The sequence below is a fragment of the Coloeus monedula genome (genome assembly GCF_965178545.1).
Source record: "Coloeus monedula genome assembly, chromosome: 31".
Lineage (NCBI taxonomy): Eukaryota > Metazoa > Chordata > Aves > Passeriformes > Corvidae > Coloeus > Coloeus monedula.
This window is the reverse complement of record NC_138811.1, coordinates 1,137,455-1,165,421: the sequence shown is the minus strand read 5'-3', so window position 1 is coordinate 1,165,421 and position 27,967 is coordinate 1,137,455. Positions and strand designations below refer to the sequence as shown.

General features: G+C 41.5%; 1 protein-coding gene across 1 annotated transcript; it reads right to left on the bottom strand.

Moving 5' to 3' along the window:
- Positions 1-157: 157 nt before the first annotated feature.
- On the bottom strand, positions 158-27,904 carry LOC309583558 (pre-B-cell leukemia transcription factor 4-like). Its single transcript, XM_082299299.1, has 9 exons — positions 27,565-27,904; positions 22,879-22,952; positions 18,207-18,553; positions 10,928-11,118; positions 8,342-8,477; positions 6,520-6,676; positions 4,993-5,090; positions 2,466-2,552; positions 158-1,016 (listed from the first exon to the last, which is right to left on the bottom strand). Exons 1-9 carry the CDS (start codon positions 27,783-27,785, stop codon positions 924-926), a joined length of 1,404 nt encoding a protein of 467 aa, XP_082155425.1. The 5' UTR covers positions 27,786-27,904; the 3' UTR covers positions 158-923.
- Between the last annotated feature and the right edge of the window lie 63 nt (positions 27,905-27,967).

The window sequence follows — 27,967 nt, the reverse complement described above, 5'->3', positions numbered from 1 at the left end:
TTCCCGCCCTTTTCTCTCCCCTCACGAAGTTCCCGCCCTTTTCTCGCCCCTCACGGCGTTCCCACCCCCCGCCCTCAGCGCCACCCACCGAGCCCAAACCTGAGGGAAAAAGTCAGGAGAAATTAGGAAAGAAAAGGAAAAAAAAAAAAAAAGGCTTTGGAAGTTTATTTTCTTTGATAAAATCTCAACTGAAAGGGGCGGACTCTGTGAACAGCACCAAAAATGGCACAAACCCCCTCGAATTCCTGGGGGGAAATTGGGCGGTTCGGCTGTTTTGTGGTGAGTTTGGGGTTTTTCCTTTTATTGTTTTTACTTTTTCATTAGAAAAAGTAAAACCATGAAATTTTCCGCTATGAAATCCCGTGGAATGACACCAGTGGAAGGTCCGACCTGCGAGCGACGTCCAGTGAGAGGTTTGGTAAAGCGATGTTCCCATTAATTAGCTAAATTAGTTCAGAAAAAGCTGAATTTTCTATACAAAATTACAATACAGAGGACATACAATTACAATACGGGGGAGGGGGGTTTAACTGGAACTATTCACCTAGAACAGAAATCCCAGCGTAAAAAACCAGACAGAAACGAAAATAAATCCATTTTCTTCTGCTGTAAAAGTGGAGACAAACGCCAAGACTTTTTTTTTCCTTCTTCTTCAGGTTCTTCATGTAAAATCCACGGGGTTTTTCCTTAAAAAAACGGAATTTGCTGAGGGAAAATGAAGTTGGTTTAAAACAATTTCAGGTCCTGGCGAGGCGAAGAAGTCGGCGGTGAGAGGTAGAGGTGTCGCTGCCATCACAATCTATTGGCTTGTTCTGAGGTAATTAATTAATTGTGAGTCAATAATTCTATCGGCCCAAGAGCAACATTGACTAATTAACGCTAAATGACCTCTCTCCTCTCATTGAAAAGGTCCTAAAAAATCTTTAATTGGAGGCATCGGAGTTGACGCTCCCCGGGTCTCCGGCGGGGGAGGTGATGGATGAGGGGGTGGCGGCGTCCTGCCAGCTACCATTGGCCTGCAGGGACATTAAAATACAATTAATTAATGTTTATTATCATTAATATTCCAGAAATGACGTGTAGATGATGTAAGATGGCTTAGCGTGTTTGGAAGTGGCAGTGGTTTTAAAGGGAGATAGCACAGTCCGTGGATATCCCAAAAAACTCCTTCTCCCTTTATTTATATATTTATAACTCATAAATTTCAATATAAATTTATACACTTCATTTAATCTATTTAATGTATAATATTAATTTATAACACAAAATACATTTAAAACCTGTTTAATGTGTAATATTAATTTATAGTATAAAATACATTAAAAAACTTCTATTAAATATGCTCTTTAAGGATACTTAGTATGCTTGGTAAACTTTAAAAGGTTTAAAGATTTCAAAGAATAAAAACCTTATAAAAGATTACTATGGAGATACCATTTTTACCTAATGTGTTTTTCTGTATTTTACATATATGTAACTTAAATTATTTCAAATTAGTAACAATATTCAAATTAAATATTAAATATGGAATTAATAACGTAATACAATGTTGTATTAAACATATAACATGTAATTTATTTAATATTATATATTAACACTGTATATTACATAATGCAGTGTATTTATAGATCCATGCACAAACAGCCATATATAGGTATATAAAACCACATATTTAACATTAAATATATTTAATCCCCATCTTTATATATAATTTAATAGTAATAAACATATTACTATCAAATATATTCATATTCAAAATATCTCGACACAGGGGAGTTGCTGACTTGCATTTCTTACACGTTTCTACATGACAGAACACATTAAATTGATTTATTGATCATTTCTATAACCCTTATTCCTGGCACAATCTCTCAATAATTCCAAACTTAATTATCCCAGGACCTGATGGTTTTAAAGCTCTTTTCCAGCTTTAATAGTTCTGTAATTTCAGGACAACAATCTTATAGAATATTAAATATAATAATAGCAATTATCATTATTACTGTTATTATTATTATTATTATTATTGTTATTATTATAATCAATTGTGTTCCCCAGCAGGGAAAAGTTGAGCGATTTAATTCAATTTTTCCAGCTTTTTCCCCATCCCAACATTGGCCACGTTGGGGGAATGTTGTAATTTCACGCCAACAATATTCTTAATCTTATACGATATTAAATATGATAATAATAATTACTACTACCATTATTATGGTGATTATAATTATTATTATTATTATTATTATTATTATTATTATTATTATTATTATCATCAATTGTGTTCCCCAGCAAGGAAAAGTTGAGCAATTTAATTCAATTTTTCCAGCTTTTTCCCCATCCCAACATCGGCCATGTTGGGGAAATAAAAAACCAATCAAAATAAAATTAAATTCGAATAAAAATTCAAATATCTTTTAAAAACGACCATTTCTTGGTGTTCTTTGGGAATTCCAAGCCCAACTTACATCGAGGCGCTGCGTGGAGTACAAAGGGGTCCCCACGAGGGGGTCGAACCTCCCCGTCTGGTGCAGGACGTGGTGCAGGGAATCCATCTGTGAAATCCCGAGAAAACGGGACAGAAAGAGGGAGAAAAGTTCCAAAAAGGGCACAAAATCCTCAAATTGGGAATTTTTTTGGTCAGAGTTTCCAGAGGAATAAAGAACTGAAGTAACTTAAGAGAGGCTTTAAGTGAGCCTAAGAATTTTCGAACAAGAATTTAAGGATTTTGTAAGAATTCAGGGAATTTTGGAATTTCACCGAGAATTCCATTCAGAATTTCAGTGGGAATTTCACTGAAAATTTCAGAATTTCATTTGGAATTTCAACAGGAATTTCACTGAGAATTTCAGAATTTCTTTGGAATTCCACTGAGAATTTCAGTGGGAATTTCACTGAAAATTTCAGAATTTCATTTGGAATTTCAACAGGAATTTCACTGAGAATTTCAGAATTTCATTTGGAATTCCACTGAGAATTTCAGTGGGAATTTCAGGGAGAATTTCAGAATTTCATTCAGAATTTCACTGAGAATTTCAACAGGAATTTCACTGAGAATTTCAGAATTTCACTCGTCATTTCAACAGGAACTTCAGTGAGAATTTCAGAATTTCAGTGGGAATTTCAGGGAGAATTTTGGGATTTCACTGAGAATTCCACTGAGAATTTCAACAGGAATTTCACTGAGAACTTCAGATTTTCATTTGGAATTCCACTGAGAATTTCAGTGGGAATTTCACTAAAAATTTCAGAATTTCATTTGGAATTTCAACAGGAATTTCACTGAGAATTTCAGAATTTCTTTGGAATTCCACTGAGAATTTCAGTGGGAATTTCAGGGAGAATTTCAGAATTTCAGTGGGAATTTCAGGGAGAATTTTGGAATTTCACCGAGAATTCCACGGAGAATTTCAGTGGGAATTTCAGGGAGAATTTCAGAATTTCATTCAGAATTTCACTGAGAATTTCAACAGGAATTTCACTGAGAATTTCAGAATTTCACTCGTCATTTCAACAGGAACTTCAGTGAGAATTTCAGAATTTCAGTGGGAATTTCAGGGAGAATTTTGGGATTTCACTGAGAATTCCACTGAGAATTTCAGTGGGAATTTCAGGGAGAATTTCAGAATTTCATTCAGAATTTCACTGAGAATTTCAACAGGAATTTCACTGAGAATTTCAGAATTTCATTTGGAATTCCACTGAGAATTTCAGTGGGAATTTCAGTGAGAATTTCAGAATTTCATTCAGAATTTCACTGAGAATTTCAACAGGAATTTCACTGAGAACTTCAGATTTTCATTTGGAATTCCACTGAGAATTTCAGTGGGAATTTCACTGAAAATTTCAGAATTTCATTTGGAATTTCAACAGGAATTTCACTGAGAATTTCAGAATTTCATTTGGAATTCCACTGAGAATTTCAGTGGGAATTTCAGTGAGAATTTCAGAATTTCATTCAGAATTTCACTGAGAATTTCAACAGGAATTTCACTGAGAACTTCAGATTTTCATTTGGAATTCCACTGAGAATTTCAGTGGGAATGTCACTGAAAATTTCAGAATTTCATTTGGAATTTCAACAGGAATTTCACTGAGAATTTCAGAATTTCATTTGGAATTCCACTGAGAATTTCAGTGGGAATTTCAGGGAGAATTTCAGAATTTTAGTGGGAATTTCAGGGAGAATTTTAGAATTTCACCGAGAATTCCACGGAGAATTTCAGTGGGAATTTCAGGGAGAATTTCAGAATTTCATTCAGAATTTCATTCAGAATTTCAACAGGAATTTCACTGAGAATTTCAGAATTTCACTCGTCATTTCAACAGGAACTTCAGTGAGAATTTCAGAATTTCAGTGGGAATTTCAGGGAGAATTTTGGGATTTCACTGAGAATTCCACTGAGAATTTCAGTGGGAATTTCAGGGAGAATTTCAGAATTTCATTCAGAATTTCACTGAGAATTTCAACAGGAATTTCACTGAGAATTTCAGAATTTCACTCGTCATTTCAACAGGAACTTCAGTGAGAATTTCAGAATTTCAGTGGGAATTTCAGGGAGAATTTTGGGATTTCACTGAGAATTCCACTGAGAATTTCAGTGGGAATTTCAGTGAGAATTTCAGAATTTCATTCAGAATTTCACTCGTCATTTCAACAGGAATTTCACTGAGAATTTCAGAATTTCATTTGGAATTTCACTGAGAATTTCAACAGGATTTTCAGTGAGAATTTCAGAATTTCATTTGGAATTTCCCTCATCATTTCAACAGAATTCCACTGAGAATTTCAGTGAGAATTTCAGAATTTCATTCGGAATTTCAACAGGAATTTCAGCGAGAATTTCACATTTTCAGTAAGAATAGAAATTCAAGAAGTAACAAAAATTGAAATAATCATTGGAATTAAAATAAGAATCGGAACAAATCCATTCCTCCCGAATCAAGGACGGAAATCTGGGATTTTGCCCATTTTTTCTGCTTTTCCTCACTGACCTGTGGCTGCACACTGGGAGAGCTCTGGTAGGAAGTCAAGGACTGCAGGTTGAGGAAGGAATCCCCTGAATTTGTCATCTTAAAAGACCCAGAGGAAGCTGGGGAAAAAAACCAAATAAATGAGGATTTTTAAAAAAAATTTAGAATTTTAATGAGCAACAAACCCACCCAAAATGGTTCAAAAATGGTGAGTTTAAAAAGGAAATCAAAGGGAATATAAAGGGAATAAAAAGGGAATTAAAAAAGGGAATTAAAGGAAATAAAAAGGAAAAAAATGGAAGTAAAAGGAAATAAAAATAAATGAACGGACATAAAAGTAGATGAAAGAAAATAAAAAGGCAAGGAAAAGTAAAAAAAAAATCAATGGAAATAAAATTAAATTTAAAGGCAACAAAAAGTAAATGGAAATAAAAGGAAATAAATTTTAGAAGTAAATAAATGGAAATAAAAAGTAAATAAAAAGTGAATAAAAGGAAATAAATGGAAATAAAAAAGAAGCAAAAAAGAAGAGGAAAGAAAAAGGATATTAAAAGGAAATAAAACGACACTGAAAGGAAACAAAATTAAATAAATGGAAATAAAATCAGATAAAAATGAAATAGGTGGAAATAAAATTAAATAAAAATGAAATAGATGGAAATAAAATGAAATAAAGATGAGATAGGTGGAAATAAAATTAAATAACAATGAAATAGGTGAAAATAAAATGAAATAAAAATGAGATAGGTGGAAATAAATAAAAATGAGATAGGTGAAAATAAAATTAAATAACAATGAAATAGGTGAAAATAAAATGAAATAAAAATGAGATAGGTGTAAATAAAATGAAATAAAAATGAGATCGATGGAAATAAAATGAAATAACAATGAAACAGATGGAAATAAAATGAAATAAAAATGAGATAGGTGGAAATAAAATGAAATAACAATGAAATAGGTGAAAATAAAATGAAATAAAAATGAGATAGGTGGAAATAAATAAAAATGAGATAGGTGAAAATAAAATTAAATAACAATGAAATAGGTGAAAATAAAATGAAATAAAAATGAGATAGGTGAAAATAAAATGAAATAAAAATGAGATCGATGGAAATAAATAAAAATGAGATAGGTGAAAATAAAATTAAATAACAATGAAATAGGTGAAAAAAAAATGAAATAAAAATGAGATAGGTGTAAATAAAATGAAATAAAAATGAGATCGATGGAAATAAAATGAAATAACAATGAAACAGATGGAAATAAAATGAAATAAAAATGAGATAGGTGGAAATAAAATGAAATAACAATGAAATAGGTGAAAATAAAATGAAATAAAAATGAGATCGATGGAAATAAAATGAAATAACAATGAAACAGATGGAAATAAAAATAAATGGATTGAAATCAACAGCAAAAAAAATGGAAATAAATAGAAAAAAATTGGAAATAAAAAGGAAAATAAATCCCACGGAGGTTTCAACTGCCAGAATTCCGTGGAATCAACGACCCCAAGGGATAATTGGGAATTCTCCAGGCGTGGCTCACCTGAGTTTGGCGTGGAAGGGGAATTGCCCTGGTTGCCCTGGGCCACCACGCTGGTGGCGTCCACGGCGCTTTTGGCAGCGTAAATGTTGGCCTCCTCCTGGAACTTGCCCATGTTCTTCTTGTAGCGGATCCGTTTGTTCCCAAACCAGTTGGAAACCTGGGAAAAACACCAAATCCGGGCAAAACTGGGTCAAGATGGGCTGTTTCCCACGATATTTGCAATTTTCCTGGGTTAAAATGGTCCGGTTTTGAAATTTTTAAAATTTTTCCAGGGTCAAAATTGCCTTTTTTCCCCAATTTTTGGGATGTTCCAGGGTCAAAATGGTATTTTCCCCACAGGATTTAGAATTCTTCAGGGTTGAAATGCTCTGTTTTGTACAAGATTTGGAATTTTTGTGGGACAAAAGAATTTAAGACTTTAAGTAGGAATTGCAGGCGTAATTTGAGAAGGAATTGCAGAGAGAAATTAGGATTTTCAGTAAGAATTTCACTGAGAATTTCACAGAATTTCAGCGAGAATTTAAATAAGAATTTCAGACAGAATTTCACAGAATTTCAGTGAGAATTTAAATAAGAATTTCAGTGAGAATTTCACAGAATTTCAGAGGGAATTTCAGAATTTCCCTGATAATTTCAGCAGGAACTTCAGTGAGAATTTAAATAAGAATTTCCGAATTTCCCTGATAATTTCAGTACAAATTTCAGCGCAAATTTCAGTGAGAATTTCCAAATTTCCCCGATAATTTCAGCAGGAATTTCAGTGAGAATTTCCAAATTTCCCCGATAATTTCAGCAGGAATTTCAGTGAGGATTTCAGTGAGAATTTCTGAATTTCCCTGATAATTTCAGCAGGAATTTCAGTGAGAATTTCAGTGAGATTTTCTGAATTTCCCTGATAATTTCAGCAGGAATTTCAGTGAGAATTTCAGCAGGAATTTCAGTGAGAATTTCCGAATTTCCCTGCTAATTTCAGCACAAATTGCACAGAATTTCAGTGAGAATTTCCCTGATAATTTCAGCACAAATTTGGGTGGGAATTTCAGTAAGAATTTCAGAGGGACTTTCCAAATTTCCCTGATAATTTCAGCACAAATTTCACAGAATTTCACTGATAATTTCCGAATTTCCCTGATAATTTCAGGAGGAATTTCAGTGGGAATTTCAGTGAGAATTTCCAAATTTCCCTGATAATTTCAGCAGGAATTTCAGTGAGAATTTCAGTGAGATTTTCTGAATTTCCCTGATAATTTCAGCAGGAATTTCAGTGAGAATTTCAGCAGGAATTTCAGTGAGAATTTCCAAATTTCCCTGATAATTTCAGGAGGAACTTCAGTGAGAATTTCACAGAATTTCAGTGAGAATTTCCGAATTTCCCTGATAATTTCAGGAGGAATTTCAGTGGGAATTTCAGTGAGAATTTCCAAATTTCCCTGATAATTTCAGCAGAAATTTCAGTGAGAATTTCCAAATTTCCCTGATAATTTCAGGAGGAACTTCAGTGAGAATTTCACAGAATTTCAGTGAGAATTTCACAGAATTTCAGTGAGAATTTCCGAATTTCCCTGATAATTTCAGCACAAATTTCAGCGCAAATTTCAGTGAGAATTTCCAAATTTCCCCGATAATTTCAGCAGGAATTTCAGTGAGAATTTCCAAATTTCACTCCTAAGTTCAACACAAATTTCAGAAAGCACTTCCAAATTCCACTGAGAACAGGAACTGAAGCCATCCCAGGAACTGCTGCTAAGAAGTGATTAAAAAATCCCCGATTTCGATCTGAGTGCGATGGGAATTTGCCCCAAATCCCGGGAATTTGCCCCACCTGGGACACGGTGATGCCGCCCTTCTTGGCGAGCTCCTCTTTGGCCTCTTCGCTGGGGTAGGGGTTGCTCAGGTGGGAATAAAAATATTCATTCAGCACCTCGGTGGCCTGTTTGCTGAAATTGCGCCGTTTACGCCTAAAAAGAGAGAAGAAATCCAATTAGTTGTAATTAAATGAGGTTTTAGAGACACCAGAGGGGTTCATGTTCCCTCTGTTGGTGAGAAATATTCTTCAATAATGTTAAATGTATTAATGGGGAATTTGTTGATGTTGTAGAAAGGAATAATAAGTATTAATATTAAATTTAATATGCATGTTTGGTGTTTACATGGATTAATATTAAATATATTGCTATTAAACTTGTTAATGCAAAATGTATTATTAAACACATTAGTGTTTAATATAGTCCTGTTCCATTAAGCATATTAATATTAAATACATGCATATTAAATATACTTATATTTATTAATATTAAAATGCTAATATTTAATATGTTAATGTTCAATATGCTAACGCTTAGTATGTTAATTGTAAACATATTACTGTTAATATTGAATACATGAATACAAACCATATTGATATTAAATATATTTCTATTAAATTGTTAATATTAAGTATATCAAGAACAGATATTTATAATAAATATGTTAAACACAAATATTGCATATATTAACACAAAACACGTTTATATTAAATATATTTCTAGTAAATAATTTATATTAAGCACACTAACATGAAACCCATCAACACCAAGGCCATTTATAAGAACTATATCCACATTAAACACACAAGTATTTAATATATTAACATGGAATATGTTTCTATTAAATAATTTATAGTAAAAAATTTCAATTAAGCACACTAACTATATTTTATAATAACTATACTCACATTAAAACCACAAATATTTAATATATTCACACAAAACACATTTATATTAAATAATTTAGAGTAAATAATTTCTATTAAGCACACTACCATTAAACCCATCAACAAGGCCATTTATAATAATTATATTCACGTTAAACATACAAATATTTAATATATTCACAATAAACACGTTTATATTAAATAATTTCTATTAATTTATATTAAGCACACTAACATTAAACCCATCAACAACAAGGCCATTTATAGTAATTATATTCATGTTAAACACTGAAATATTTAATATATTAACACGGAATATGTTTCTATTAAATAATTTATAGTAAATAATTTCTATTAAGCACACTAACATTAAACCTATCAACAAGGCCATTTATAATAACTATATCCACATTAAACACAGAAATATTTAACATATTAACATGGAATATGTTTATATTCAATATGTTTCTATTAAATAATTTCTATTAAATAAGTTTATATTAAGCATACTAACATTAAACCCATAACCAAGACCATTTATAATAATTACACCCACATTAAACACACATTTAATATATTAACATGGAATATGTTTCTATTAAATAATTTATAGTAAATAATTTATATTAAATGTACTAACATTAAACCTATCAACAAGGCCATTTATTGTAATTATATCCATGTTAAACACACAAATATTTAATAATTAACACAAAACACATTTATATTAAATAATATATAGTAAATAATTTCTATTAAGCATACTATCATTAAACCTATCAACAAGGCCATTTATAGTAACTATACTCACACTAAACACTCAAATATTTAATATTAACACAAAATATGTTTATATTCAGTATGTTTCTATTAAATAACTTCTATTAAATAATTTATATTAAGCACACTAACATTAAACCAGACAACAAGGCCATTTATAAGAACTATACCCACATTAAACACACAAATATTTAATAATTAACACGGAATATGTTTCTATTAAATCATTTCTATTAAATCATTTCTATTAAGCACACTACCACTAAACCCATCACCACCAAGACCATTTATAGTGGATATACCCACACTAAACACACAAATATTGAATATATTAACACAAAACACATTCATATTCAATATATTTCTATTAAATAATTTCTATTAAGCACACTACCACTAAACCCATCACCACCAAGACCATTCATAGTGGTTATACCCACACTAAACACACAAATATTGAATATATTCACAATAAACACATTTATATTCAATAGATTTCTATTAAGCACACTACCACTAAACCCATCACCACCAAGACCATTCATAGTGGATATACCCACACTAAACACACAAATATTGAATATATTAACACAAAACACATTCATATTCAATAGATTTCTATTAAGCACACTACCACTAAACCCATCACCACCAAGACCATTTATAGTGGATATACCCACACTAAACACACAAATATTGAATATATTAACACAAAACACATTCATATACAATATATTTCTATTAAATAAGTTTATATTAAGCACACTAGCATTTAACCCACCACCAAGACCATTCATAGTGGTTATACCCACACTAAACACACAAATATTTAACGCTCTCCCACTCAGTAAATGCCCATTTCCCCCTCCCACCACCGCCCACCCCCATTCCAACCAAACCCCCCCGGGGCGCGCTTTCCCTCCCGGATGTGCCCACCTGGCATCGAGGAAGCGCGACCTGAGGATCATGACGGCCTCGCAGGTGCTCTGCTTGAGCTGCATCTGGATGGAGCTGAACTTGCCGTGGATGATGGCGACCATGCGCTCGATCTCCTTGGGCGAGATGGGCCGCGTGCGGCTCTGCTCGCGCAGCAGGTTCATCACGTGCGTGGTGAACTCGCTGCAGGCCTGCGGGGAGAGCGGCACGTCAGCGGCGGGCGAGGCCAGCAGGGTGGGCAAACAGGGAGAAAATGGGGGTATAGCCCCAAAAAAGGGGGTTTGGGTGGGTAAAGGGAGAAAAGATGGGGTTATAGCCCCAAAAAAAGGAGGTTCGGGTGGGCAAAGGGAGAAAAGATGGGGGTACAGGGGGAAAAATGGGGGTATAGCCCCAAAAAAGGGGGTTTGGGTGGGCAAAGGGAGAAAAGATGGGGTTATAGCCCCAAAAAAGGGGGTTCAGGTGGGCAAAGGGAGAAAAGATGGGGTTATAGCCCCAAAAAAGGGGGTTCAGGTGGGCAAAGGGAGAAAAGATGGGGGTACAGGGGGAAAAATGGGGGTATAGCCCCAAAAAAGGGGTTCGGGTGGGCAAAGGGAGAAAAGATGGGGTTATAGCCCAAAAAAAGGGGGTTCGGGTGGGCAAAGGGAGAAAAGATGGGGGTACAGGGGGAAAAATGGGGGTATAGCCCAAAAAAGGGGGTTCAGGTGGGCAAAGGGAGAAAAGATGGGGGTCCAGGGGGAAAAATGGGGGTATAGCCCCAAAAAAGGGGTTCGGGTGAGCAAAGGGAGAAAAGATGGGGGTACAGGGGGAGAGCGGCACGTCAGAGGCGGGCGAGGCCAGCAAGGTGGGCAAACAGGGAGAAAATGGGGGTATAGCCCCAAAAAAGGGGGTTTGGGTGGGCAAAGGGAGAAAAGATGGGGTTATAGCCCAAAAAAAGGGGGTTCGGGTGGGTAAAGGGAGAAAAGATGGGGGTACAGGGGGAAAAATGGGGGTATAGCCCCAAAAAAGGGGGTTCAGGTGGGTAAAGGGAGAAAAGATGGGGGTATAGCCCCAAAAAAGGGGGTTCAGGTGGGTAAAGGGAGAAAAGATGGGGGTACAGGGGGAAAAATGGGGGTATAGCAACAAAAAAAGGGGGTTCAGGTGGGCAAAGGGAGAAAAGATGGGGGTACAGGGGGAGAGCGGCACGTCAGAGGCGGGCGAGGCCAGCAAGGTGGGCAAACAGGGAAAAAATGGGGGTATAGCCCCAAAAAAGGGGGTTTGGGGGGGCAAAGGGAGAAAAGATGGGGGTATAGCCCCCCCAAAAAAAGGGTTCGGGTGGGTAAAGGGAGAAAAGATGGGGGTACAGGGGGAAAAATGGGGGTATAGCCCCAAAAAAGGGGTTCGGGTGGGCAAAGGGAGAAAAGATGGGGGTACAGGGGGAAAAATGGGGGTATAGCCCCAAAAAAGGGGGTTCAGGTGGGCAAAGGGAGAAAAGATGGGGTTATAGCCCAAAAAAAGGGGGTTCGGGTGGGTAAAGGGAGAAAAGATGGGGGTACAGGGGGAAAAATGGGGGTATAGCCCCAAAAAAAGGGGGTTCAGGTGGGCAAAGGGAGAAAAGATGGGGTTATAGCCCAAAAAAAGGGGGTTTGGGTGGGCAAAGGGAGAAAAGATGGGGGTACAGGGGGAAAAATGGGGGTATAGCCCCAAAAAAAAGGGTTCAGGTGGGCAAAGGGAGAAAAGATGGGGGTATAGCCCAAAAAAAGGGGGTTTGGGTGGGCAAAGGGAGAAAAGATGGGGTTATAGCCCAAAAAAAGGGGGTTTGGGTGGGCAAAGGGAGAAAAGATGGGGGTACAGGGGGAAAAATGGGGGTATAGCCCCAAAAAAAGGGGGTTCAGGTGGGCAAAGGGAGAAAAGATGGGGGTACAGGGGGAAAAATGGGGGTATAGCCCCCAAAAAAGGGGGTTCAGGTGGGTAAAGGGAGAAAAGATGGGGGTACAGGGGGAAAAATGGGGGTATAGCCCCAAAAAAGGGGGTTCAGGTGGGCAAAGGGAGAAAAGATGGGGTTATAGCCCAAAAAAAGGGGGTTCAGGTGGGCAAAGGGAGAAAAAATGGGGTTATAGCCCCCAAAAAAGGGGGTTCAGGTGGGCAAAGGGAGAAAAGATGGGGTTATAGCCCCAAAAAAGGGGGTTCAGGTGGGCAAAGGGAGAAAAGATGGGGTTATAGCCCCAAAAAAGGGGGTTTGGGTGGGCAAAGGGAGAAAAGATGGGGTTATAGCCCCAAAAAAGGGGGTTCAGGTGGGCAAAGGGAGAAAAGATGGGGGAATAGCCCCAAAAAAGGGGGTTCAGGTGGGTAAAGGGAGAAAAGATGGGGTTATAGCCCCAAAAAAGGGGATTCAGGTGGGCAAAGGGAGAAAAGATGGGGGTACAGGGGGAAAAATGGGGGTATAGCCCCAAAAAAGGGGGTTCAGGTGGGTAAAGGGAGAAAAGATGGGGGTATAGCCCCAAAAAAGGGGGTTCAGGTGGGTAAAGGGAGAAAAGATGGGGTTATAGCCCCAAAAAAGGGGATTCAGGTGGGCAAAGGGAGAAAAGATGGGGGTACAGGGGGAAAAATGGGGGTATAGCCCCAAAAAAAGGGGGTTCAGGTGGGCAAAGGGAGAAAAGATGGGGGTATAGCCCCAAAAAAGGGGGTTCAGGTGGGCAAAGGGAGAAAAGATGGGGTTATAGCCCCCAAAAAAGGGGGTTCGGGTGGGCAAAGGGAGAAAAGATGGGGGTCCAGGGGGAAAAATGGGGGTATAGCCCCAAAAAAGGGGTTCGGGTGGGTAAAGGGAGAAAAGATGGGGTTATAGCCCCAAAAAAGGGGGTTTGGGTGGGCAAAGGGAGAAAAGATGGGGTTATAGCCCCAAAAAAGGGGGTTCAGGTGGGCAAAGGGAGAAAAGATGGGGGTACAGGGGGAAAAATGGGGTTATAGCCCCAAAAAAGGGGGTTCGGGTGGGCAAAGGGAGAAAAGATGGGGGTACAGGGGGAAAAATGGGGTTATAGCCCCAAAAAAGGGGGTTTGGGTGGGCAAAGGGAGAAAAGATGGGGGTACAGGGGGAAAAATGGGGTTATAGCCCCAAAAAAGGGGGTTCAGGTGGGCAAAGGGAGAAAAAATGGGGTTATAGCCCAAAAAAAGGGGGTTCGGGTGGGTAAAGCGAGAAAAGATGGGGTTATAGCCCCAAAAAAGGGGGTTCAGGTGGGCAAAGGGAGAAAAGATGGGGGTATAGCCCAAAAAAAGGGGGTTCGGGTGGGTAAAGGGAGAAAAGATGGGGGTACAGGGGGAAAAATGGGGGTATAGCCCCAAAAAAGGGGTTTGGGTGGGCAAAGGGAGAAAAGATGGGGGTACAGGGGGAAAAATGGGGGTATAGCCCCAAAAAAGGGGGTTCAGGTGGGCAAAGGGAGAAAAGATGGGGGTCCAGGGGGAAAAATGGGGGTATAGCCCCAAAAAAGGGGGTTCAGGTGGGCAAAGGGAGAAAAGATGGGGTTATAGCCCCAAAAAAGGGGGTTCAGGTGGGCAAAGGGAGAAAAGATGGGGGTATAGCCCCAAAAAAGGGGGTTCGGGTGGGTAAAGGGAGAAAAGATGGGGTTATAGCCCCAAAAAAGGGGGTTCAGGTGGGCAAAGGGAGAAAAGATGGGGTTATAGCCCCAAAAAAGGGGGTTCGGGTGGGTAAAGGGAGAAAAGATGGGGTTATAGCCCCAAAAAAGGGGGTTCAGGTGGGGGAAAGGGAGAAAAGATGGGGGTACAGGGGGAAAAATGGGGGTATAGCCCCAAAAAAGGGGTTCGGGTGGGCAAAGGGAGAAAAGATGGGGTTATAGCCCCAAAAAAGGGGGTTCGGGTGGGCAAAGGGAGAAAAGATGGGGGTACAGGGGGAAAAATGGGGGTATAGCCCCAAAAAAGGGGGTTCAGGTGGGCAAAGGGAGAAAAGATGGGGGTACAGGGGGAAAAATGGGGGTATAGCCCCAAAAAAGGGGTTCGGGTGGGCAAAGGGAGAAAAGATGGGGTTATAGCCCCAAAAAAGGGGGTTCAGGTGGGTAAAGGGAGAAAAGATGGGGTTATAGCCCCAAAAAAGGGGGTTCAGGTGGGCAAAGGGAGAAAAGATGGGGGTACAGGGGAAAAAATGGGGGTACAGCCCCAAAAAAGGGGGTTCAGGTGGGCAAAGGGAGAAAAGATGGGGTTATAGCCCCAAAAAAGGGGGTTCGGGTGGGCAAAGGGAGAAAAGATGGGGGTCCAGGGGGAAAAATGGGGGTATAGCCCCAAAAAAAAGGGTTCAGGTGGGCAAAGGGAGAAAAGATGGGGTTATAGCCCAAAAAAAGGGGGTTCAGGTGGGGGAATTCCACCCGAAAAGATGGGGTTATAGCCTGAAAAAGGTCCCCAAAAAGTGGGATTCAGGTGGGGAAATTCCACCCAAAAAAATGGGGTTATAGCCTTAAAAAATGGGATTCAGGTGGGGAATTCCACCTGGAAAAAATGGGGTTATAGCCTGAAAACAGCCCCCTAAAAAACGGGATTCAGGTGGGGGAATTCCCCCCCCCCCAAAAATGGGATTCAGGTGGGGAAACGGTGAAAAGATGGGGTTAAAGCCGGAAAAAATGGGATTCAGGTGGTGGAATTCCACCCGAAAAAATGGGGTTATAGCCTGAAAACAGCCCCCTAAAAAACGGCATTCAGGTGGGGGAATGCTCCCCCAAAAAATGAAGTTATAGCCAGAAAACAGCCCCCGAAAAAATGGGATTATAAAGTCAAAACAGCCCAAAAAATGGGATTATAGACTCGAAATGCAGAAAAATTCCCCCCAAAATGGGATTACAGCCTGAAAATGTGCCAAAAATGGGATTAAAGTGGGAAAATTACCCCCAGAAATGGGATTATAATGTCAAAACAGCCCAAAAAAAGGGATTATAGACTCGGAACATGGTAAAACGGCGGCAAAAATGGGATTACAGCCTCAAAATGCAGGAAAATTCCCCCCAAAATGGGATCGTAGCCTGAAAACGCCCTTAAAAATGGGATTATAGCCTCCGAATGCAGGAAAATGACCCAAAGAAATGGAATTACAGCCTCCAAACACCCCCAAAAAACGGGACTAGAGCCTCAACAGGCCCCCCAAAAATGGAATTACAGCCCCAAACCACGGGCAAATTCCTGATCTTTGCTGGATGACCTTCCACAAGCACCGAGAAATTGGATTTTTTATCTGATTTCCCTCCACAGAAAATGACAAATCCCTGATCCTTTTTTGATCTCCCTCACAGATAATGAGAAATTTGATTTATTCTTTAATTTCCCTCCACGGACAACAATAAAATTCCAATTTTTTCCCCTATTTTCCCCCTACAAACAACAAGTCCCTGATCTTTTGTTGATGTCCCTCAGAGATAATGAGAAATTTCTCATTTTTTATTTAATTTCCCTCCACAGAAAATGACAAATCCCTGATCCTTTTTGGATCTCCCTCACAGATAACAAGAAATTTGATTTTTGCTTTGATTTCTCTCCACGGACAACAATAAAATTCCAATTTTTTCCCTATTTTCCCTCCACAAACAACAAATTCCTGATCCTTTTTTAATCTCCCTCACAGATAACGAGAAATTTGATTTTTTCGTTGATTTCCCTCCACAGAAAATGACAAATCCCTGATCTTTTGTTGATGTCCCTCACAGATAACGAGAAATTGGATTTTTGATTTAATTTCCCTCCACAGATAACGAGAAATTCCTGATCCTTTTTTGATGTCCCTCACCGATAACGAGAAACTGGATTTTTGCTTTGATTTCCCTCCAGATAACGAGAAATTCCTGATCCTTTTTTGATCTCCCTCCACAGAAAATGACAAATCCCTGATCCTCTTTTCATCTCCCTTCAAGATAATGAGAAATTTGATTTTTTCTTTGATTTCCCTCCACAGAAAATGACAAATCCCTGATCTTTTGTTGATCTCCCTCACAGATAACGAGAAATTGGATTTTTTCTCTGATTTCCCTCCACAGAAAATGACAAATCCCTGATCCTTTTTTGATCTCCCTCACAGATAACGAGAAATTTGATTTATTCTTTAATTTCCCTCCACGGACAACAATAAAATTCCAATTTTTTCCCCTATTTTCCCCCTACAAACAACAAGTCCCTGATCTTTTGTTGATGTCCCTCAGAGATAATGAGAAATTTCTCATTTTTTATTTAATTTCCCTCCACAGAAAATGACAAATCCCTGATCCTTTTTGGATCTCCCTCACAGATAACAAGAAATTTGATTTTTGCTTTGATTTCCCTCCACGGACAACAATAACATTCCAATTTTTTCCCTATTTTCCCTCCACAAACAACAAATTCCTGATCCTTTTTTAATCTCCCTCACAGATAACGAGAAATTTGATTTTTTCTTTGATTTCCCTCCACAGAAAATGACAAATCCCTGATCTTTTGTTGATGTCCCTCACAGATAACGAGAAATTGGATTTTTGATTTAATTTCCCTCCACAGATAACGAGAAATTCCTGATCCTTTTTTGATGTCCCTCACCGATAACGAGAAATTGGATTTTTGCTTTGATTTCCCTCCACAGATAACGAGAAATTCCTGATCCTTTTTTGATCTCCCTCCACTGAAAATGACAAATCCCTGATCCTCTTTTCATCTCCCTTCAAGATAATGAGAAATTTGATTTTTTCTTTGATTTCCCTCCACAGAAAATGACAAATCCCTGATCGTTTTTGGATCTCCTCAGAGATAACGAGAAATTTCATTTTTTCTTTGATTTCCCTCCACAGAAAATGACAAATCCCTGATCGTTTTTGGATCTCCTCAGAGATAACGAGAAATTTCATTTTTTCTTTGATTTCCCTCCACAGAAAATGACAAATCCCTGATCGTTTTTGGATCTCCTCAGAGATAACGAGAAATTTCATTTTTTCTTTGATTTCCCTCCACAGAAAATGACAAATCCCTGATCGTTTTTGGATCTCCCTCAGAGATAACGAGAAATTTCATTTTTACTTTGATTTCCCTCCACGAACAACACTAAAATTCCAATTCCTCATCCACCTTCCCTCCACAAACCACCAAAACCCTGCTCTTCATCCAACCTCTCCCTGCCCTCTCACCACCACCACCACCACCACCACCGCCACCACCGGGAAAAAAAAACCCCACCAAAAAAACCGAGTTAAAAAAACCCCCCAAAAAACCCCAAAAACCAACCCAGGAAATCATCGACTTTCAGCGCAAAGGGATGAAAAACAACAACTCTTCCATGCAGAAAGATCACCTGTTCATATTTCTCTAGCTCAGAGTGGTAAATCTGTCGGATCTGGGACAGCTTGGCCCTGTAGTCAGAGTGCTCAATGCTATTGTCATTGGGACAGCCACCTGATGCCACTGCCGCCGGGCCGGGCCCTCCTTCTCCCGCTGCTTCTCCCGCTCTTTCTCCGCCTCTTCCTCCTCTTTCTCCTCCTCTTCCTCCTCCTCCTTCCCCGCCTCTTCCCGCTCTGTCGCCGCCTCCTCGGGCCGCTCTCCGCTCGGGGCCCGCCACGCCCTCAGCCAGCAGCATGTTGTCCAGGCGCATGAGCTGCGCGTCCGGCGGCTCCTCCTCGGGGAGGCTGCGGATGCTGAGCACTGGGGAGAAACGGGGAAATGTGAGGGGAAAAGGGGGGAAAAATGAGAGGATTTGGGGTTTATGGCGTTTCTGCGAAGGAAAGCTGGGGTTTTGTCATTTTGGGTGGGTGTGGGTGGATGTTGTGGGTGGATAAATGGTGGAGAGACAGAAAAAGGGGGGAAAATGGAGAAAAAGACGGAATTTTCTGGGTTTCAGGCAGATGTCATGGGTGCTGAGTGCTGAGGGGAGAGGAGAAATGAGGAAAAGTGAGGGGAAAAGGGGGAAAAATGAGAGGATTTGGGGTTTTGGGGGTTTATGGCGTTTCTGAGAAGGAAATGTGGGATTTTATTACTTTGGGATGTTGTGGGTGGATAAATGGTGGAGAGACAGAAAAAGGGTGGAAAAATGGAGATAAAGACGGGATTTCCTCATTTGTGGAGAAAAATACGGAATTTTCTTGGTTTGGGTGGTTCCAAGCGGATGCTGAGCACTGGGGGGGAGGAGAAATGGGGAAAAGTGAGGGGAAAAGGGGGAAAAATGAGAGGATTTGGGGTTTATGGCGTTTCTGGGAAGGAAATGTGGGATTTTATTACTTTGGGATGTTGTGGGTGGATAAATGCTGGAGAGACAGAGGAAAAGGGGAGAAAATGGAGAAAAATACGGAATTTTCTGGGTTTGGGTGGTTCCAAGTGGATGCGGAGCACTGGGGAGAAACGGGGAAATGTGAGGGGAAAAGGGGGGAAAAATGAGAGGATTTGGGGTTTATGGCGTTTCTGCGAAGGAAAGCTGGGGTTTTGTCATTTTGGGTGGGTGTGGGTGGATGTTGTGGGTGGATAAATGGTGGAGAGACAGAGGAAAAGGGGGGGAAATGGAGAAAAATACGGAATTTTCTGGGTTTCAGGCAGATGTCATGGGTGCTGAGTGCTGAGGGGAGAGGAGAAATGGGGAAAAGTGAGGGGAAAAGGGGGAAAAATGAGAGGATTTGGGGTTTATGGCGTTTCTGAGAAGGAAATGTGGGATTTTATTACTTTGGGATGTTGTGGGTGGATAAATGGTGGAGAGACAGAAAAAGGGTGGAAAAATGGAGATAAAGATGGGATTTCCTCATTTGTGGAGAAAAATACGGAATTTTCTTGGTTTGGGTGGTTCCAAGCGGATGCTGAGCACTGGGGAGAGGAGAAATGGGGAAAAGTGAGGGGAAAAGGGGGAAAAATGAGAGGATTTGGGGTTTATGGCGTTTCTGCGAAGGAAAGCTGGGGTTTTGTCATTTTGGGTGGGTGTGGGTGGATGTTGTGGGTGGATAAATGGTGGAGAGACAGAAAAAGGGGAGAAAATGGAGAAAAATACGGAATTTTCTGGGTTTCAGGCAGATGTCATGGGTGCTGAGTGCTGAGGGGAGAGGAGAAATGGGGAAAAGTGAGGGGAAAAGGGCTAAAAATGAGAGGATTTGGGGTTTTTGGGGTTTATGGCGTTTCTGAGAAGGAAATGTGGGATTTTATTGCTTTGGGATGTTGTGGGTGGATAAATGCTGGAGAGACAGAGGAAAAGGGGAGAAAATGGAGAAAAATACGGAATTTTCTGGGTTTGGGTGGTTCCAAGAGGATGCTGAGCACTGGGGAGAGGAGAAACGGGGAAATGTGAGGGGAAAAGGGGGGAAAAATGAGAGGATTTGGGGTTTATGGCGTTTCTGCGAAGGAAAGCCGGGGTTTTGTCATTTTGGGTGGGTGTGGGTGGATGTTGTGGGTGGATAAATGGTGGAGAGACAGAGGGAAAGGGGAAAAAATGGAGAAAAAGACGGAATTTTCTTGGTTTGGGTGGTTCCAAGCGGATGCTGAGCACCAGAGAGAGAAATTTTGGGTGGAATTCCCACCAAATTCCTTGTCCCAGGCAGGAAATTCCCTGGAAATTGAGGAATTTTGGTGTCACCGAGCTGCAGCTTCCCTGCCTGTCACTCGTCTCGTTATGCTAATTATGCTAATGAGGTGTTAATTAGCAGCAATTCCAGTTTGGGGTGTGGGTGGGGAGAGGCAGGAACTGGTCCCAGTAAATCCCAAGGAACTGGGAATGTTTCCCCTCACCCTCGATGGGTCATAAAGGGCTTTTCCATCTTAATTAATCCCGATTTTTAATTCATTCTTAATTCATTAATTCTGCACTGGTCAGACTCACTCCAAACCAGGGCATTTATTCCCTCAAAAACCACAAAATCCAGGATTTTTTCCACTCAAAAATACCTGAAAATTCCCATTTCTGTGGGTAATTCCTCCAAAATTCCACGCCAGCAGGAATTTGGGAAGAATAATTCCATTAAAAAAGGGGGGGGGAGGGGAAGATAAAATGGAAAAATCCTTGGGAATTCCCAAAAAATTCAACCATTTCCTGGCTTTTTATCCTCAAGGCTTCGAGCCTGGACCAAATCCTTGGGAATTCCCCCCCCCAAAAATTGCAGGAATTCTGTCCCAAATCAGCGTTTTTTGGGATAATTCACAAATTCCTGGTGCCAAACCCTGAAAGTTCCCTGATTTTGATGGAATTTTTGATGAAAAAATCCCTTTCCTGCCCCCAAAATCCCGGCAGCTGCTCCGTGGATTCTCCTCAGCCAGGGTGGGAATAATTAAAGGAAAATTCAATTCCCATCATTCCCAATTCATCCTTAATTAAACCACGGCCTCCCTGAGTATGCAAATGAGGTTGTTACAAGACATTTGCATCTCATTAATTACGGATTTGCTGGTAATGAACTCAGAGAGTCCCAAAACGTCGGGATCTGCTCCAGGAAAAGAAGGGAAAAGGAGAGGATTTGGGGTGGGAAGCACCAAAACGGCCCCGTCAGGGGGAAAATGAACCAAAATCGGATCAATTAGGGGCAAAAATTAATTAGAGAATTCTTTGTTCAGCTCAGAATTGATAAAAAATGGGGGGTTAGGGGCGGAAATGACCCAAAACCTGAATTTTTGGGGTCAAAAATGACCCAAAAATGGAGAAATTAGGGGCAAAAATGACCCCAAATCTGCTTAATTAGGGCCAGGAATGAATCAGTCAATTAATTAATCATTAATCTGATGGATTAGGTCTAGAAATTGATATAAAATTAAAAATTAGTGGCAGAAATTACCCAAAATCTGAATTTTTAGGGGCAGAAATGACCCAAAAAGAAGAAATTAGGGGCAAAAATGACCCCAAATCTGCTTAATTAGGGCCAGGAATGAATCAATTAATTAATGAATCATTAATCTGATGGATTAGGCTGAAAAATAAACAAAAAAGGATTAATTAGGGCCAGAAATGACTCCAAACTCTCCATTTTTAAGGCCAAAAATGGCCCAAAAACGGACAAATTAGGGGCAGAAATGGAGTTTTTAATTAAGAATGAATTAAAAATGGAATTATTAATGGGAAATTATTAAAAATTGCTGGTTTGGATGGGAAATGGACAAAAGATGGAATTGTTAATGGGAAATTGAGTTTTTTAAAGGCTGGGTTTAATTGCAAATTAATTTAAAACTCAGTTTTTCACGGAAAATTAATTTACAAAAGGGCTTTTTCACAGGAAATTAATTTCTAAATGTCATTTTTCATGGCAAGTGGATTGAAATCTTCACTTTTTAATGGGAAATGAATTGAAAGTGGAATTTTCAAGGGCGAATTAATCAGAAAAAGGCGGTTTTTAAACGGAGAATGAATTAAAAATTGAGGGGTTTGATGGAAGATGAAGTTTTTAAAGGCTGTTTTTGAGGGAAAAAGGAGGTTTGGGATGGGGAACTCGATCCCAATCAAACTTTTAGAAATTAAGGAATTCAAATTCCTGCTTTAGTTGAAGAAAAGGGAATTTTTTAAAATTAAAAACACATCCAAATTCCGAATTATTTAACGGAAATTTGATTAATTAAGTGCTCCTGAGTGGGTAATTAAAGGTTTAATAATTCCAGGATTTTCTGGAATTAAATCTCCCAACCCAATTTCCCAAAAAATCTTCATTTCCCAGCATTCCTAAATCCCTTTTTCCTCCATAAATCCATTTCTTCATCAACTTTTAACCCTTCCCATCCCCATTTTGGCCCCAATTCCTGCCAGGAAAACCAAAAAATCCGCATTTTTCCAGATTCCAGAGGGAATTCCCATTAAAACCCCCCAAATTCTGGAATTTCCCCACAAAAACAACCCCAAAACTTCCTTCAGAAAAAAAACCCCAAAAATCCAATTTTCAGCTTCAAAAATTCCAAAACCAAAAGGTTTCAACGGAGAATCCAGGAGGGAAAATTGGGATAAAGCAGAAAAAGGAGGAAACTGAGGAGAAAATGTGGGATTTGGGGGGAAAATGGGAATAAAAAGGATAAATCCAGACCTGTTTTTTCCTTGATTTCACAGAGGACGCTGAACAGGGCCGGCTTCATCCTGTGGCAGTTCAGGGCGTGCTTCCTGCAAAAACCAGGGAAAAGTCAGCCCAAAATCCATGGAAAAAAGCCCAAACTCGGGCTCACGCCTCGGGAGGAGCCGGGCAGCGAGGCAAATCCTGGGAAAAATGGGAAAATCCGGGGGGGAAATGGGAATTTGGGGGGATTTTGGGGGTTTAATCTCATTTTTTCTGTGAGGAATATGGGCTGGGAATGGCCAGAATTCCAATTTTGGGGAGATTTTGGGAGCTGGAAGTGCCACCAAAAGTGCCTTTTTTTGTGGAATTTTATGTCAGTGTGATTTTTTCGGGATATAAAAATTGGAAGGTGGGAATAATAAGAAGAGGTGAAAATTTAGGGATAAAAATCCCCATTTTTGGGGGAAAAAACGCTCCTTTTTGAGGCAAAACATCCCCAAAAAAATCCAGGAATGGGCTCGTTCCCAAAGCAGGGTTTGGAGCAGGAATTCCCTCACTCCGGGAGCCAACAAATCCCATGGATTTCCTGGAATTTTGGCCCAATTCCCACCGAAATTCCTCATTTTTTAGCCTTTTTTGAGGCTCTCCTGCATTTTTTTCCCCATTTTTCTCCAGGAATAACAACTTTAATCCCACCAAAACCATGAATTCCATCCCAAAACCCAGGGAATTCCGTCTTTTCTGGCCCAAATCCATCCCAAAATCCAACAAATCCAGGGAATTTCAGCTTTTCTGGCCCCAAATCCCCTCGCAGGTGAAGCAGGGTTGTGGTTTATCCCAAAATTCCCAACTTTCCAGGCTTTTGGGGCCAAATCCCACCAAAAAACACCGGGAAAAATCCTCTGGATGCAAAATCCACCTCAAGAAGTCACCATTTTAACACCAAAATCCCATTTAAATCCCATTTTTAGCTCAACTTTATGGATTTTTTAAAGTATAAAATCCAAAAATTCCCAATTTTCCAGCGTTTTGGGCCCAAATTCCACCGGGAAAAATCCTCTGGATGCAAAATCCACCTCAAAATCCCTTTTTTTGCTGTTTTTGAGCACTTTTTTCCCCTAAGAAAAAACAAATTTTACTCAATTTCACGGATTTTTTAATATCTATTCCCAAAATTCCCAATTTTCTGGCATTTTGGGCCCAAATTCCATCGGGAAAAATCCTCTGGATGCAAAATCCCCCTCAAAATCCCTTTTTTTCTGCTTTTGAGCCCCTTTTTCCCTCAGAAATGATGGATTTGTAGCTCATTTGCATGGAATTTTTAATATCCTGTCCCAATTTTCCAGGGTTTTGGGCCCAAATCCCACGGGGAAAAATCCTCTGGATGCAAAATCCTCCTCGAAATCCCTTTTTTTGCTGCTTTTTAGCCCTTTTTCCCCTCAGAAAATCCATTAAAAATCCACTTTTCGCTCCTTTTCCCTGGGTTTTCCCCCCAAATCCCGATTTTCCCGCCCCGGCAACGTCCCCAGTCCGGGCTCCCCAGCAGCCAAGCCCCAAATCCTGGGATTTCCCTTCAAATCCCGGCACATTTTCCCTCAGAACATCGCGGGTTTTGCCCCAAAACCTCGGGATTTTGCCCTAAAAAATCGCCGGGAATTTCCAGCGGGAAAAAAACCCCGGGAGCCGCCGCGGGAGAACAAAGGCGGCTCCCGATCCCATTGTCCTCAAAAAACCGGGAATGTGAGGGGGAAATCCCACCCCAACCCCCCCATTCTGGGCCTAAAACCTTCGATTTAGGTCCCCAAACGCAGGGCTGATTAATTAAACAATTAACCATTAATTATTCATTCATTATTCGTTAATTATTCATTAATCAAGCCCCGCCCAGCTCCTCCCTGCCGGGTCCCTTTTCCCAATTTCCCGCCCTATATTGGGAGGTTGGATCTGAAAATTCCCAATTTTGGGACTTTCCAAGGGCTGGCAAAACGCCCCAAATTGAATTTTAATAGGAAATTATTAATGAATCCCTAATTAATGGCTGAAAACGCCTCAAATGCAACAAAATTCGCAGCCGGGGGGTAAAAAAGGGGATTTTCCATGAAAAATGCTGGAAAATTGGGAGGCAGAGTGGTGGGTTTGGGGCAATATTGAAGGGATTTGGGTTAAAAAATGCTCATTCCTCAATTTATGAGAATTAAAACTCCCGATAAACTCAAAATTATCCCGAATATCCCAAAATTCTCCTCAGTATTCCATGAAATCCAAATGTAGGGAATCCCTACGCGCGCTGCAAGTGGGGAATGCCCAAAACAACGCCAGGAAAAGGCAAAAAAGGGAATTTGGGGGGCAAAATTGACAGTTCCATCCCCAAAAAAATAACTTTAATCCCAAAGTTGGAGGGTTTGGAGGGAAAATTCCTCCTGAAATTCCGAACAATCCATGGAAACAGCTGGAATTTGGGGCTGCCGCACCCCAAAGAGGCCGAATTTTGGGGCGAGATAACGAAAAACGGGGACTTTTATCAGCCCCGGGAATCGGGACAACTCCCAGCTCCCCAAAAACCCAAAAATGAGGGGGAAACAGCCCAAAAAAAGGCCCATTTCTGTGGCATTTTAGGCATTTCCCTCCTGGAGCAGCTGCTAATGAGGCGTTAATTACCCGCAGTTAATTAAGGAATGCAGAACTCGCCATTCTGCTCATTCCCAGCGCTGGTTTTCCCTAAAATTGAGGAATTCCTGGCAGGGGGATGGAGGATTTATCCCAAATTATCCCAAATTTGGGGGTCCCACTCACTCCTGGCCAAAATTCCAGGCCCAAACGGGTCCAATTTTCCCATTCCCGGGGCTTTTCCCCCAATTCCCAGAGATTTTTCCCATTCCTGGGGGGGTTTCCCCCATTCCCGTGTTTTGTTTGCCCCATTCCCAACGGTTTTGCCCCATTCCCAGTGGGAATTTCCCCTTTCCCAGGGAGTTTTGCCCCATTCCCAGTGGGGTTTCCCTCATTCCCAGTGGGCTTTTTCCCATTCCCAGTGGGGTTTTCCCCCATTCCCAGCAGGTCCTGCCCCATTCCAGGTGGGTTTTCCCATTCCCAGAGGGTTTTCCTCCATTCCAAGCAGTTTCTCCCCCATTCCCAGTGAGTTTTCCCCCATTCCCAATGGTGATTTCCCTATTCCCAGCGAGGTTTTCCCCATTCCTGTGGGGTTTCCCCCATTCCCAGTGGGTTTTTCCCATTCCTGAGCGGTTTTCCCCCATTCCCAGAGGGTTTTCCTCCATTCCAAGCAGTTTTTCCCCCATTCCCAGTAAGTTTTCCCCATTTCCAGTGGAGTTTTCCCCATTTCTGGGGATTTTCCCCCCATTCCCAATGGGGTTTCCCCCATTCCCAGCGAGGTTTTCCCCATTCCTGTGGAGTTTCCCCCATTCCCAGTGGGTTTTTCCCATTCCTGAGGGGTTTTCCCCCATTCCCAGTGGGTTTTTCCCATTCCTGAGCGGTTTCCCCCCATTCCCAGTGGGTTTTTCCCATTCCTGAGCGGTTTCCCCCCATTCCCAGTGGGTTTTTCCCATTCCTGAGGGGTTTTCCCCCATTCCCAGTGGGTTTTTCCCATTCCTGAGGGGTTTTCCTCCATTCCCAGTGGGTTTTTCCCATTCCTGAGCGGTTTCCCCCCATTCCCAGTGGGTTTTTCCCATTCCTGAGCGGTTTCCCCCCATTCCCAGTGGGTTTTTCCCATTCCTGAGCGGTTTCCCCCCATTCCCAGTGGGTTTTTCCCATTCCTGAGGGGTTTTCCCCCATTCCCAGTGGGTTTTTCCCATTCCTGAGGGGTTTTCCTCCATTCCCAGTGGGTTTTTCCCATTCCTGAGCGGTTTTCCCCCATTCCCAGTGGGTTTTTTCCCATTCCTGAGCGGTTTCCCCCCATTTCCAGGGATTTTTGTCCCATTGCTGTGGGTTTTTCCCCATTCCCAGCAGTTTTTCCCATTCCCAGGGCGGGTTAGGTGGGACAATCCTGGGCAGAACTGCTGGGAATGGGAAAAAAAACCCGGGAATGGGGCAAATCCCACAGGGAATGGGGCAAATCCCACAGGGAATGGGGGAAAACCCCTCAGGAATGGGGTAAAAACACCGGGAATGGAGTAAAAACACCGGGAATGGGGCAAAACCCGCTGGGAATGGGAAAAACTCGCTGGGAATGGGGCAAACCCCACCAGGAACGGAGAAAAATCCACTGGGAATGGGGCAGAAATGCTGGGAATGGGGGAAAAATCTGCTGGGAATGGGGAAAACCCCTGGGAACTGGGGAAAATCCACTGGAACTGGGGTAGAACCACCGGGAATGGGGTAAAACCACCGGGAATGGAGTAAAAGCGCCGGGAATGGGGCAAAACCCGCTGGGAATGGGGAAAAAACGATGGGAATGGGGCAGAACTCGCCGGGAATGGGAAAAACTTGCTGGGAACGGGGCAAAACCACCAGGAACGGGGCAAAACCCACTGGGAATGGGACAAAATCCCCGTGAATTCCCCCAGAACCGGGAAGGAGCCGGGGAATCCAGGGTGGGAAGCGGGAGCATCACCCGGCATGCGAGGGCCTGAATGGACCGGGAAAAGCGGGAATAGCGAGGAAGTTTCCCCCTCAGATCCCTCCCTCAGCGTCCCCGCGGTGTCCCCGCGCTGAGTCACGGCGGTCCCGGTGTCCCCGGTGCCCATTGCCGGTGTCCCCTCCCCGTACCTGGCCTGGGCCTCATCCAGGCTCTGGTCGGTGATGGCCATGATCTGCTGCAGGACATCGCCGGTGTCGTGCTGGGGTGGCCCCGCTGGTGGCCCTGACGGTGGCCCTGACGGTGGCCCTGAGGGTGGCGGCTCCCCGGTGGTGGCGGCAGCGGGGGGAGGAGGTGGCGGAAGAGACCCCGGCAGGGCCACCCCGGGCAGCAACCGCGGCGCGGCCTCCATGGGCGGGCCTGGAGCCGCGGGCCCGGCGCGACAGAGCGCCACGGGGCGCGACAAATCGCGACAGAGCGCGACAGGGCCCGCGCCGAGCCGGCGGCCACAGAACCACCCCCCCGTCCCCCCCCGCGCTGCCGCCGTTGTGGTCACGCCCAGCCCTGGCCACGCCCCCTTCCCCGCCGCGCCCA

Coding starts and splice junctions, on each gene's coding strand:
- LOC309583558 (XM_082299299.1), bottom strand. CDS start 27,785: ATGGAGGCCGCGCCGCGGTTGCTGCCCGGGGTGGCCCTGCCGGGGTCT. Junction 6,677..8,341: donor GCGGCATCACCGTGTCCCAG/GTGGGGCAAATT, acceptor TGTTTTTCCCAG/GTTTCCAACTGGTTTGGGAA. Junction 2,553..4,992: donor CTCCCAGTGTGCAGCCACAG/GTCAGTGAGGAA, acceptor GGGATTTCACAG/ATGGATTCCCTGCACCACGT.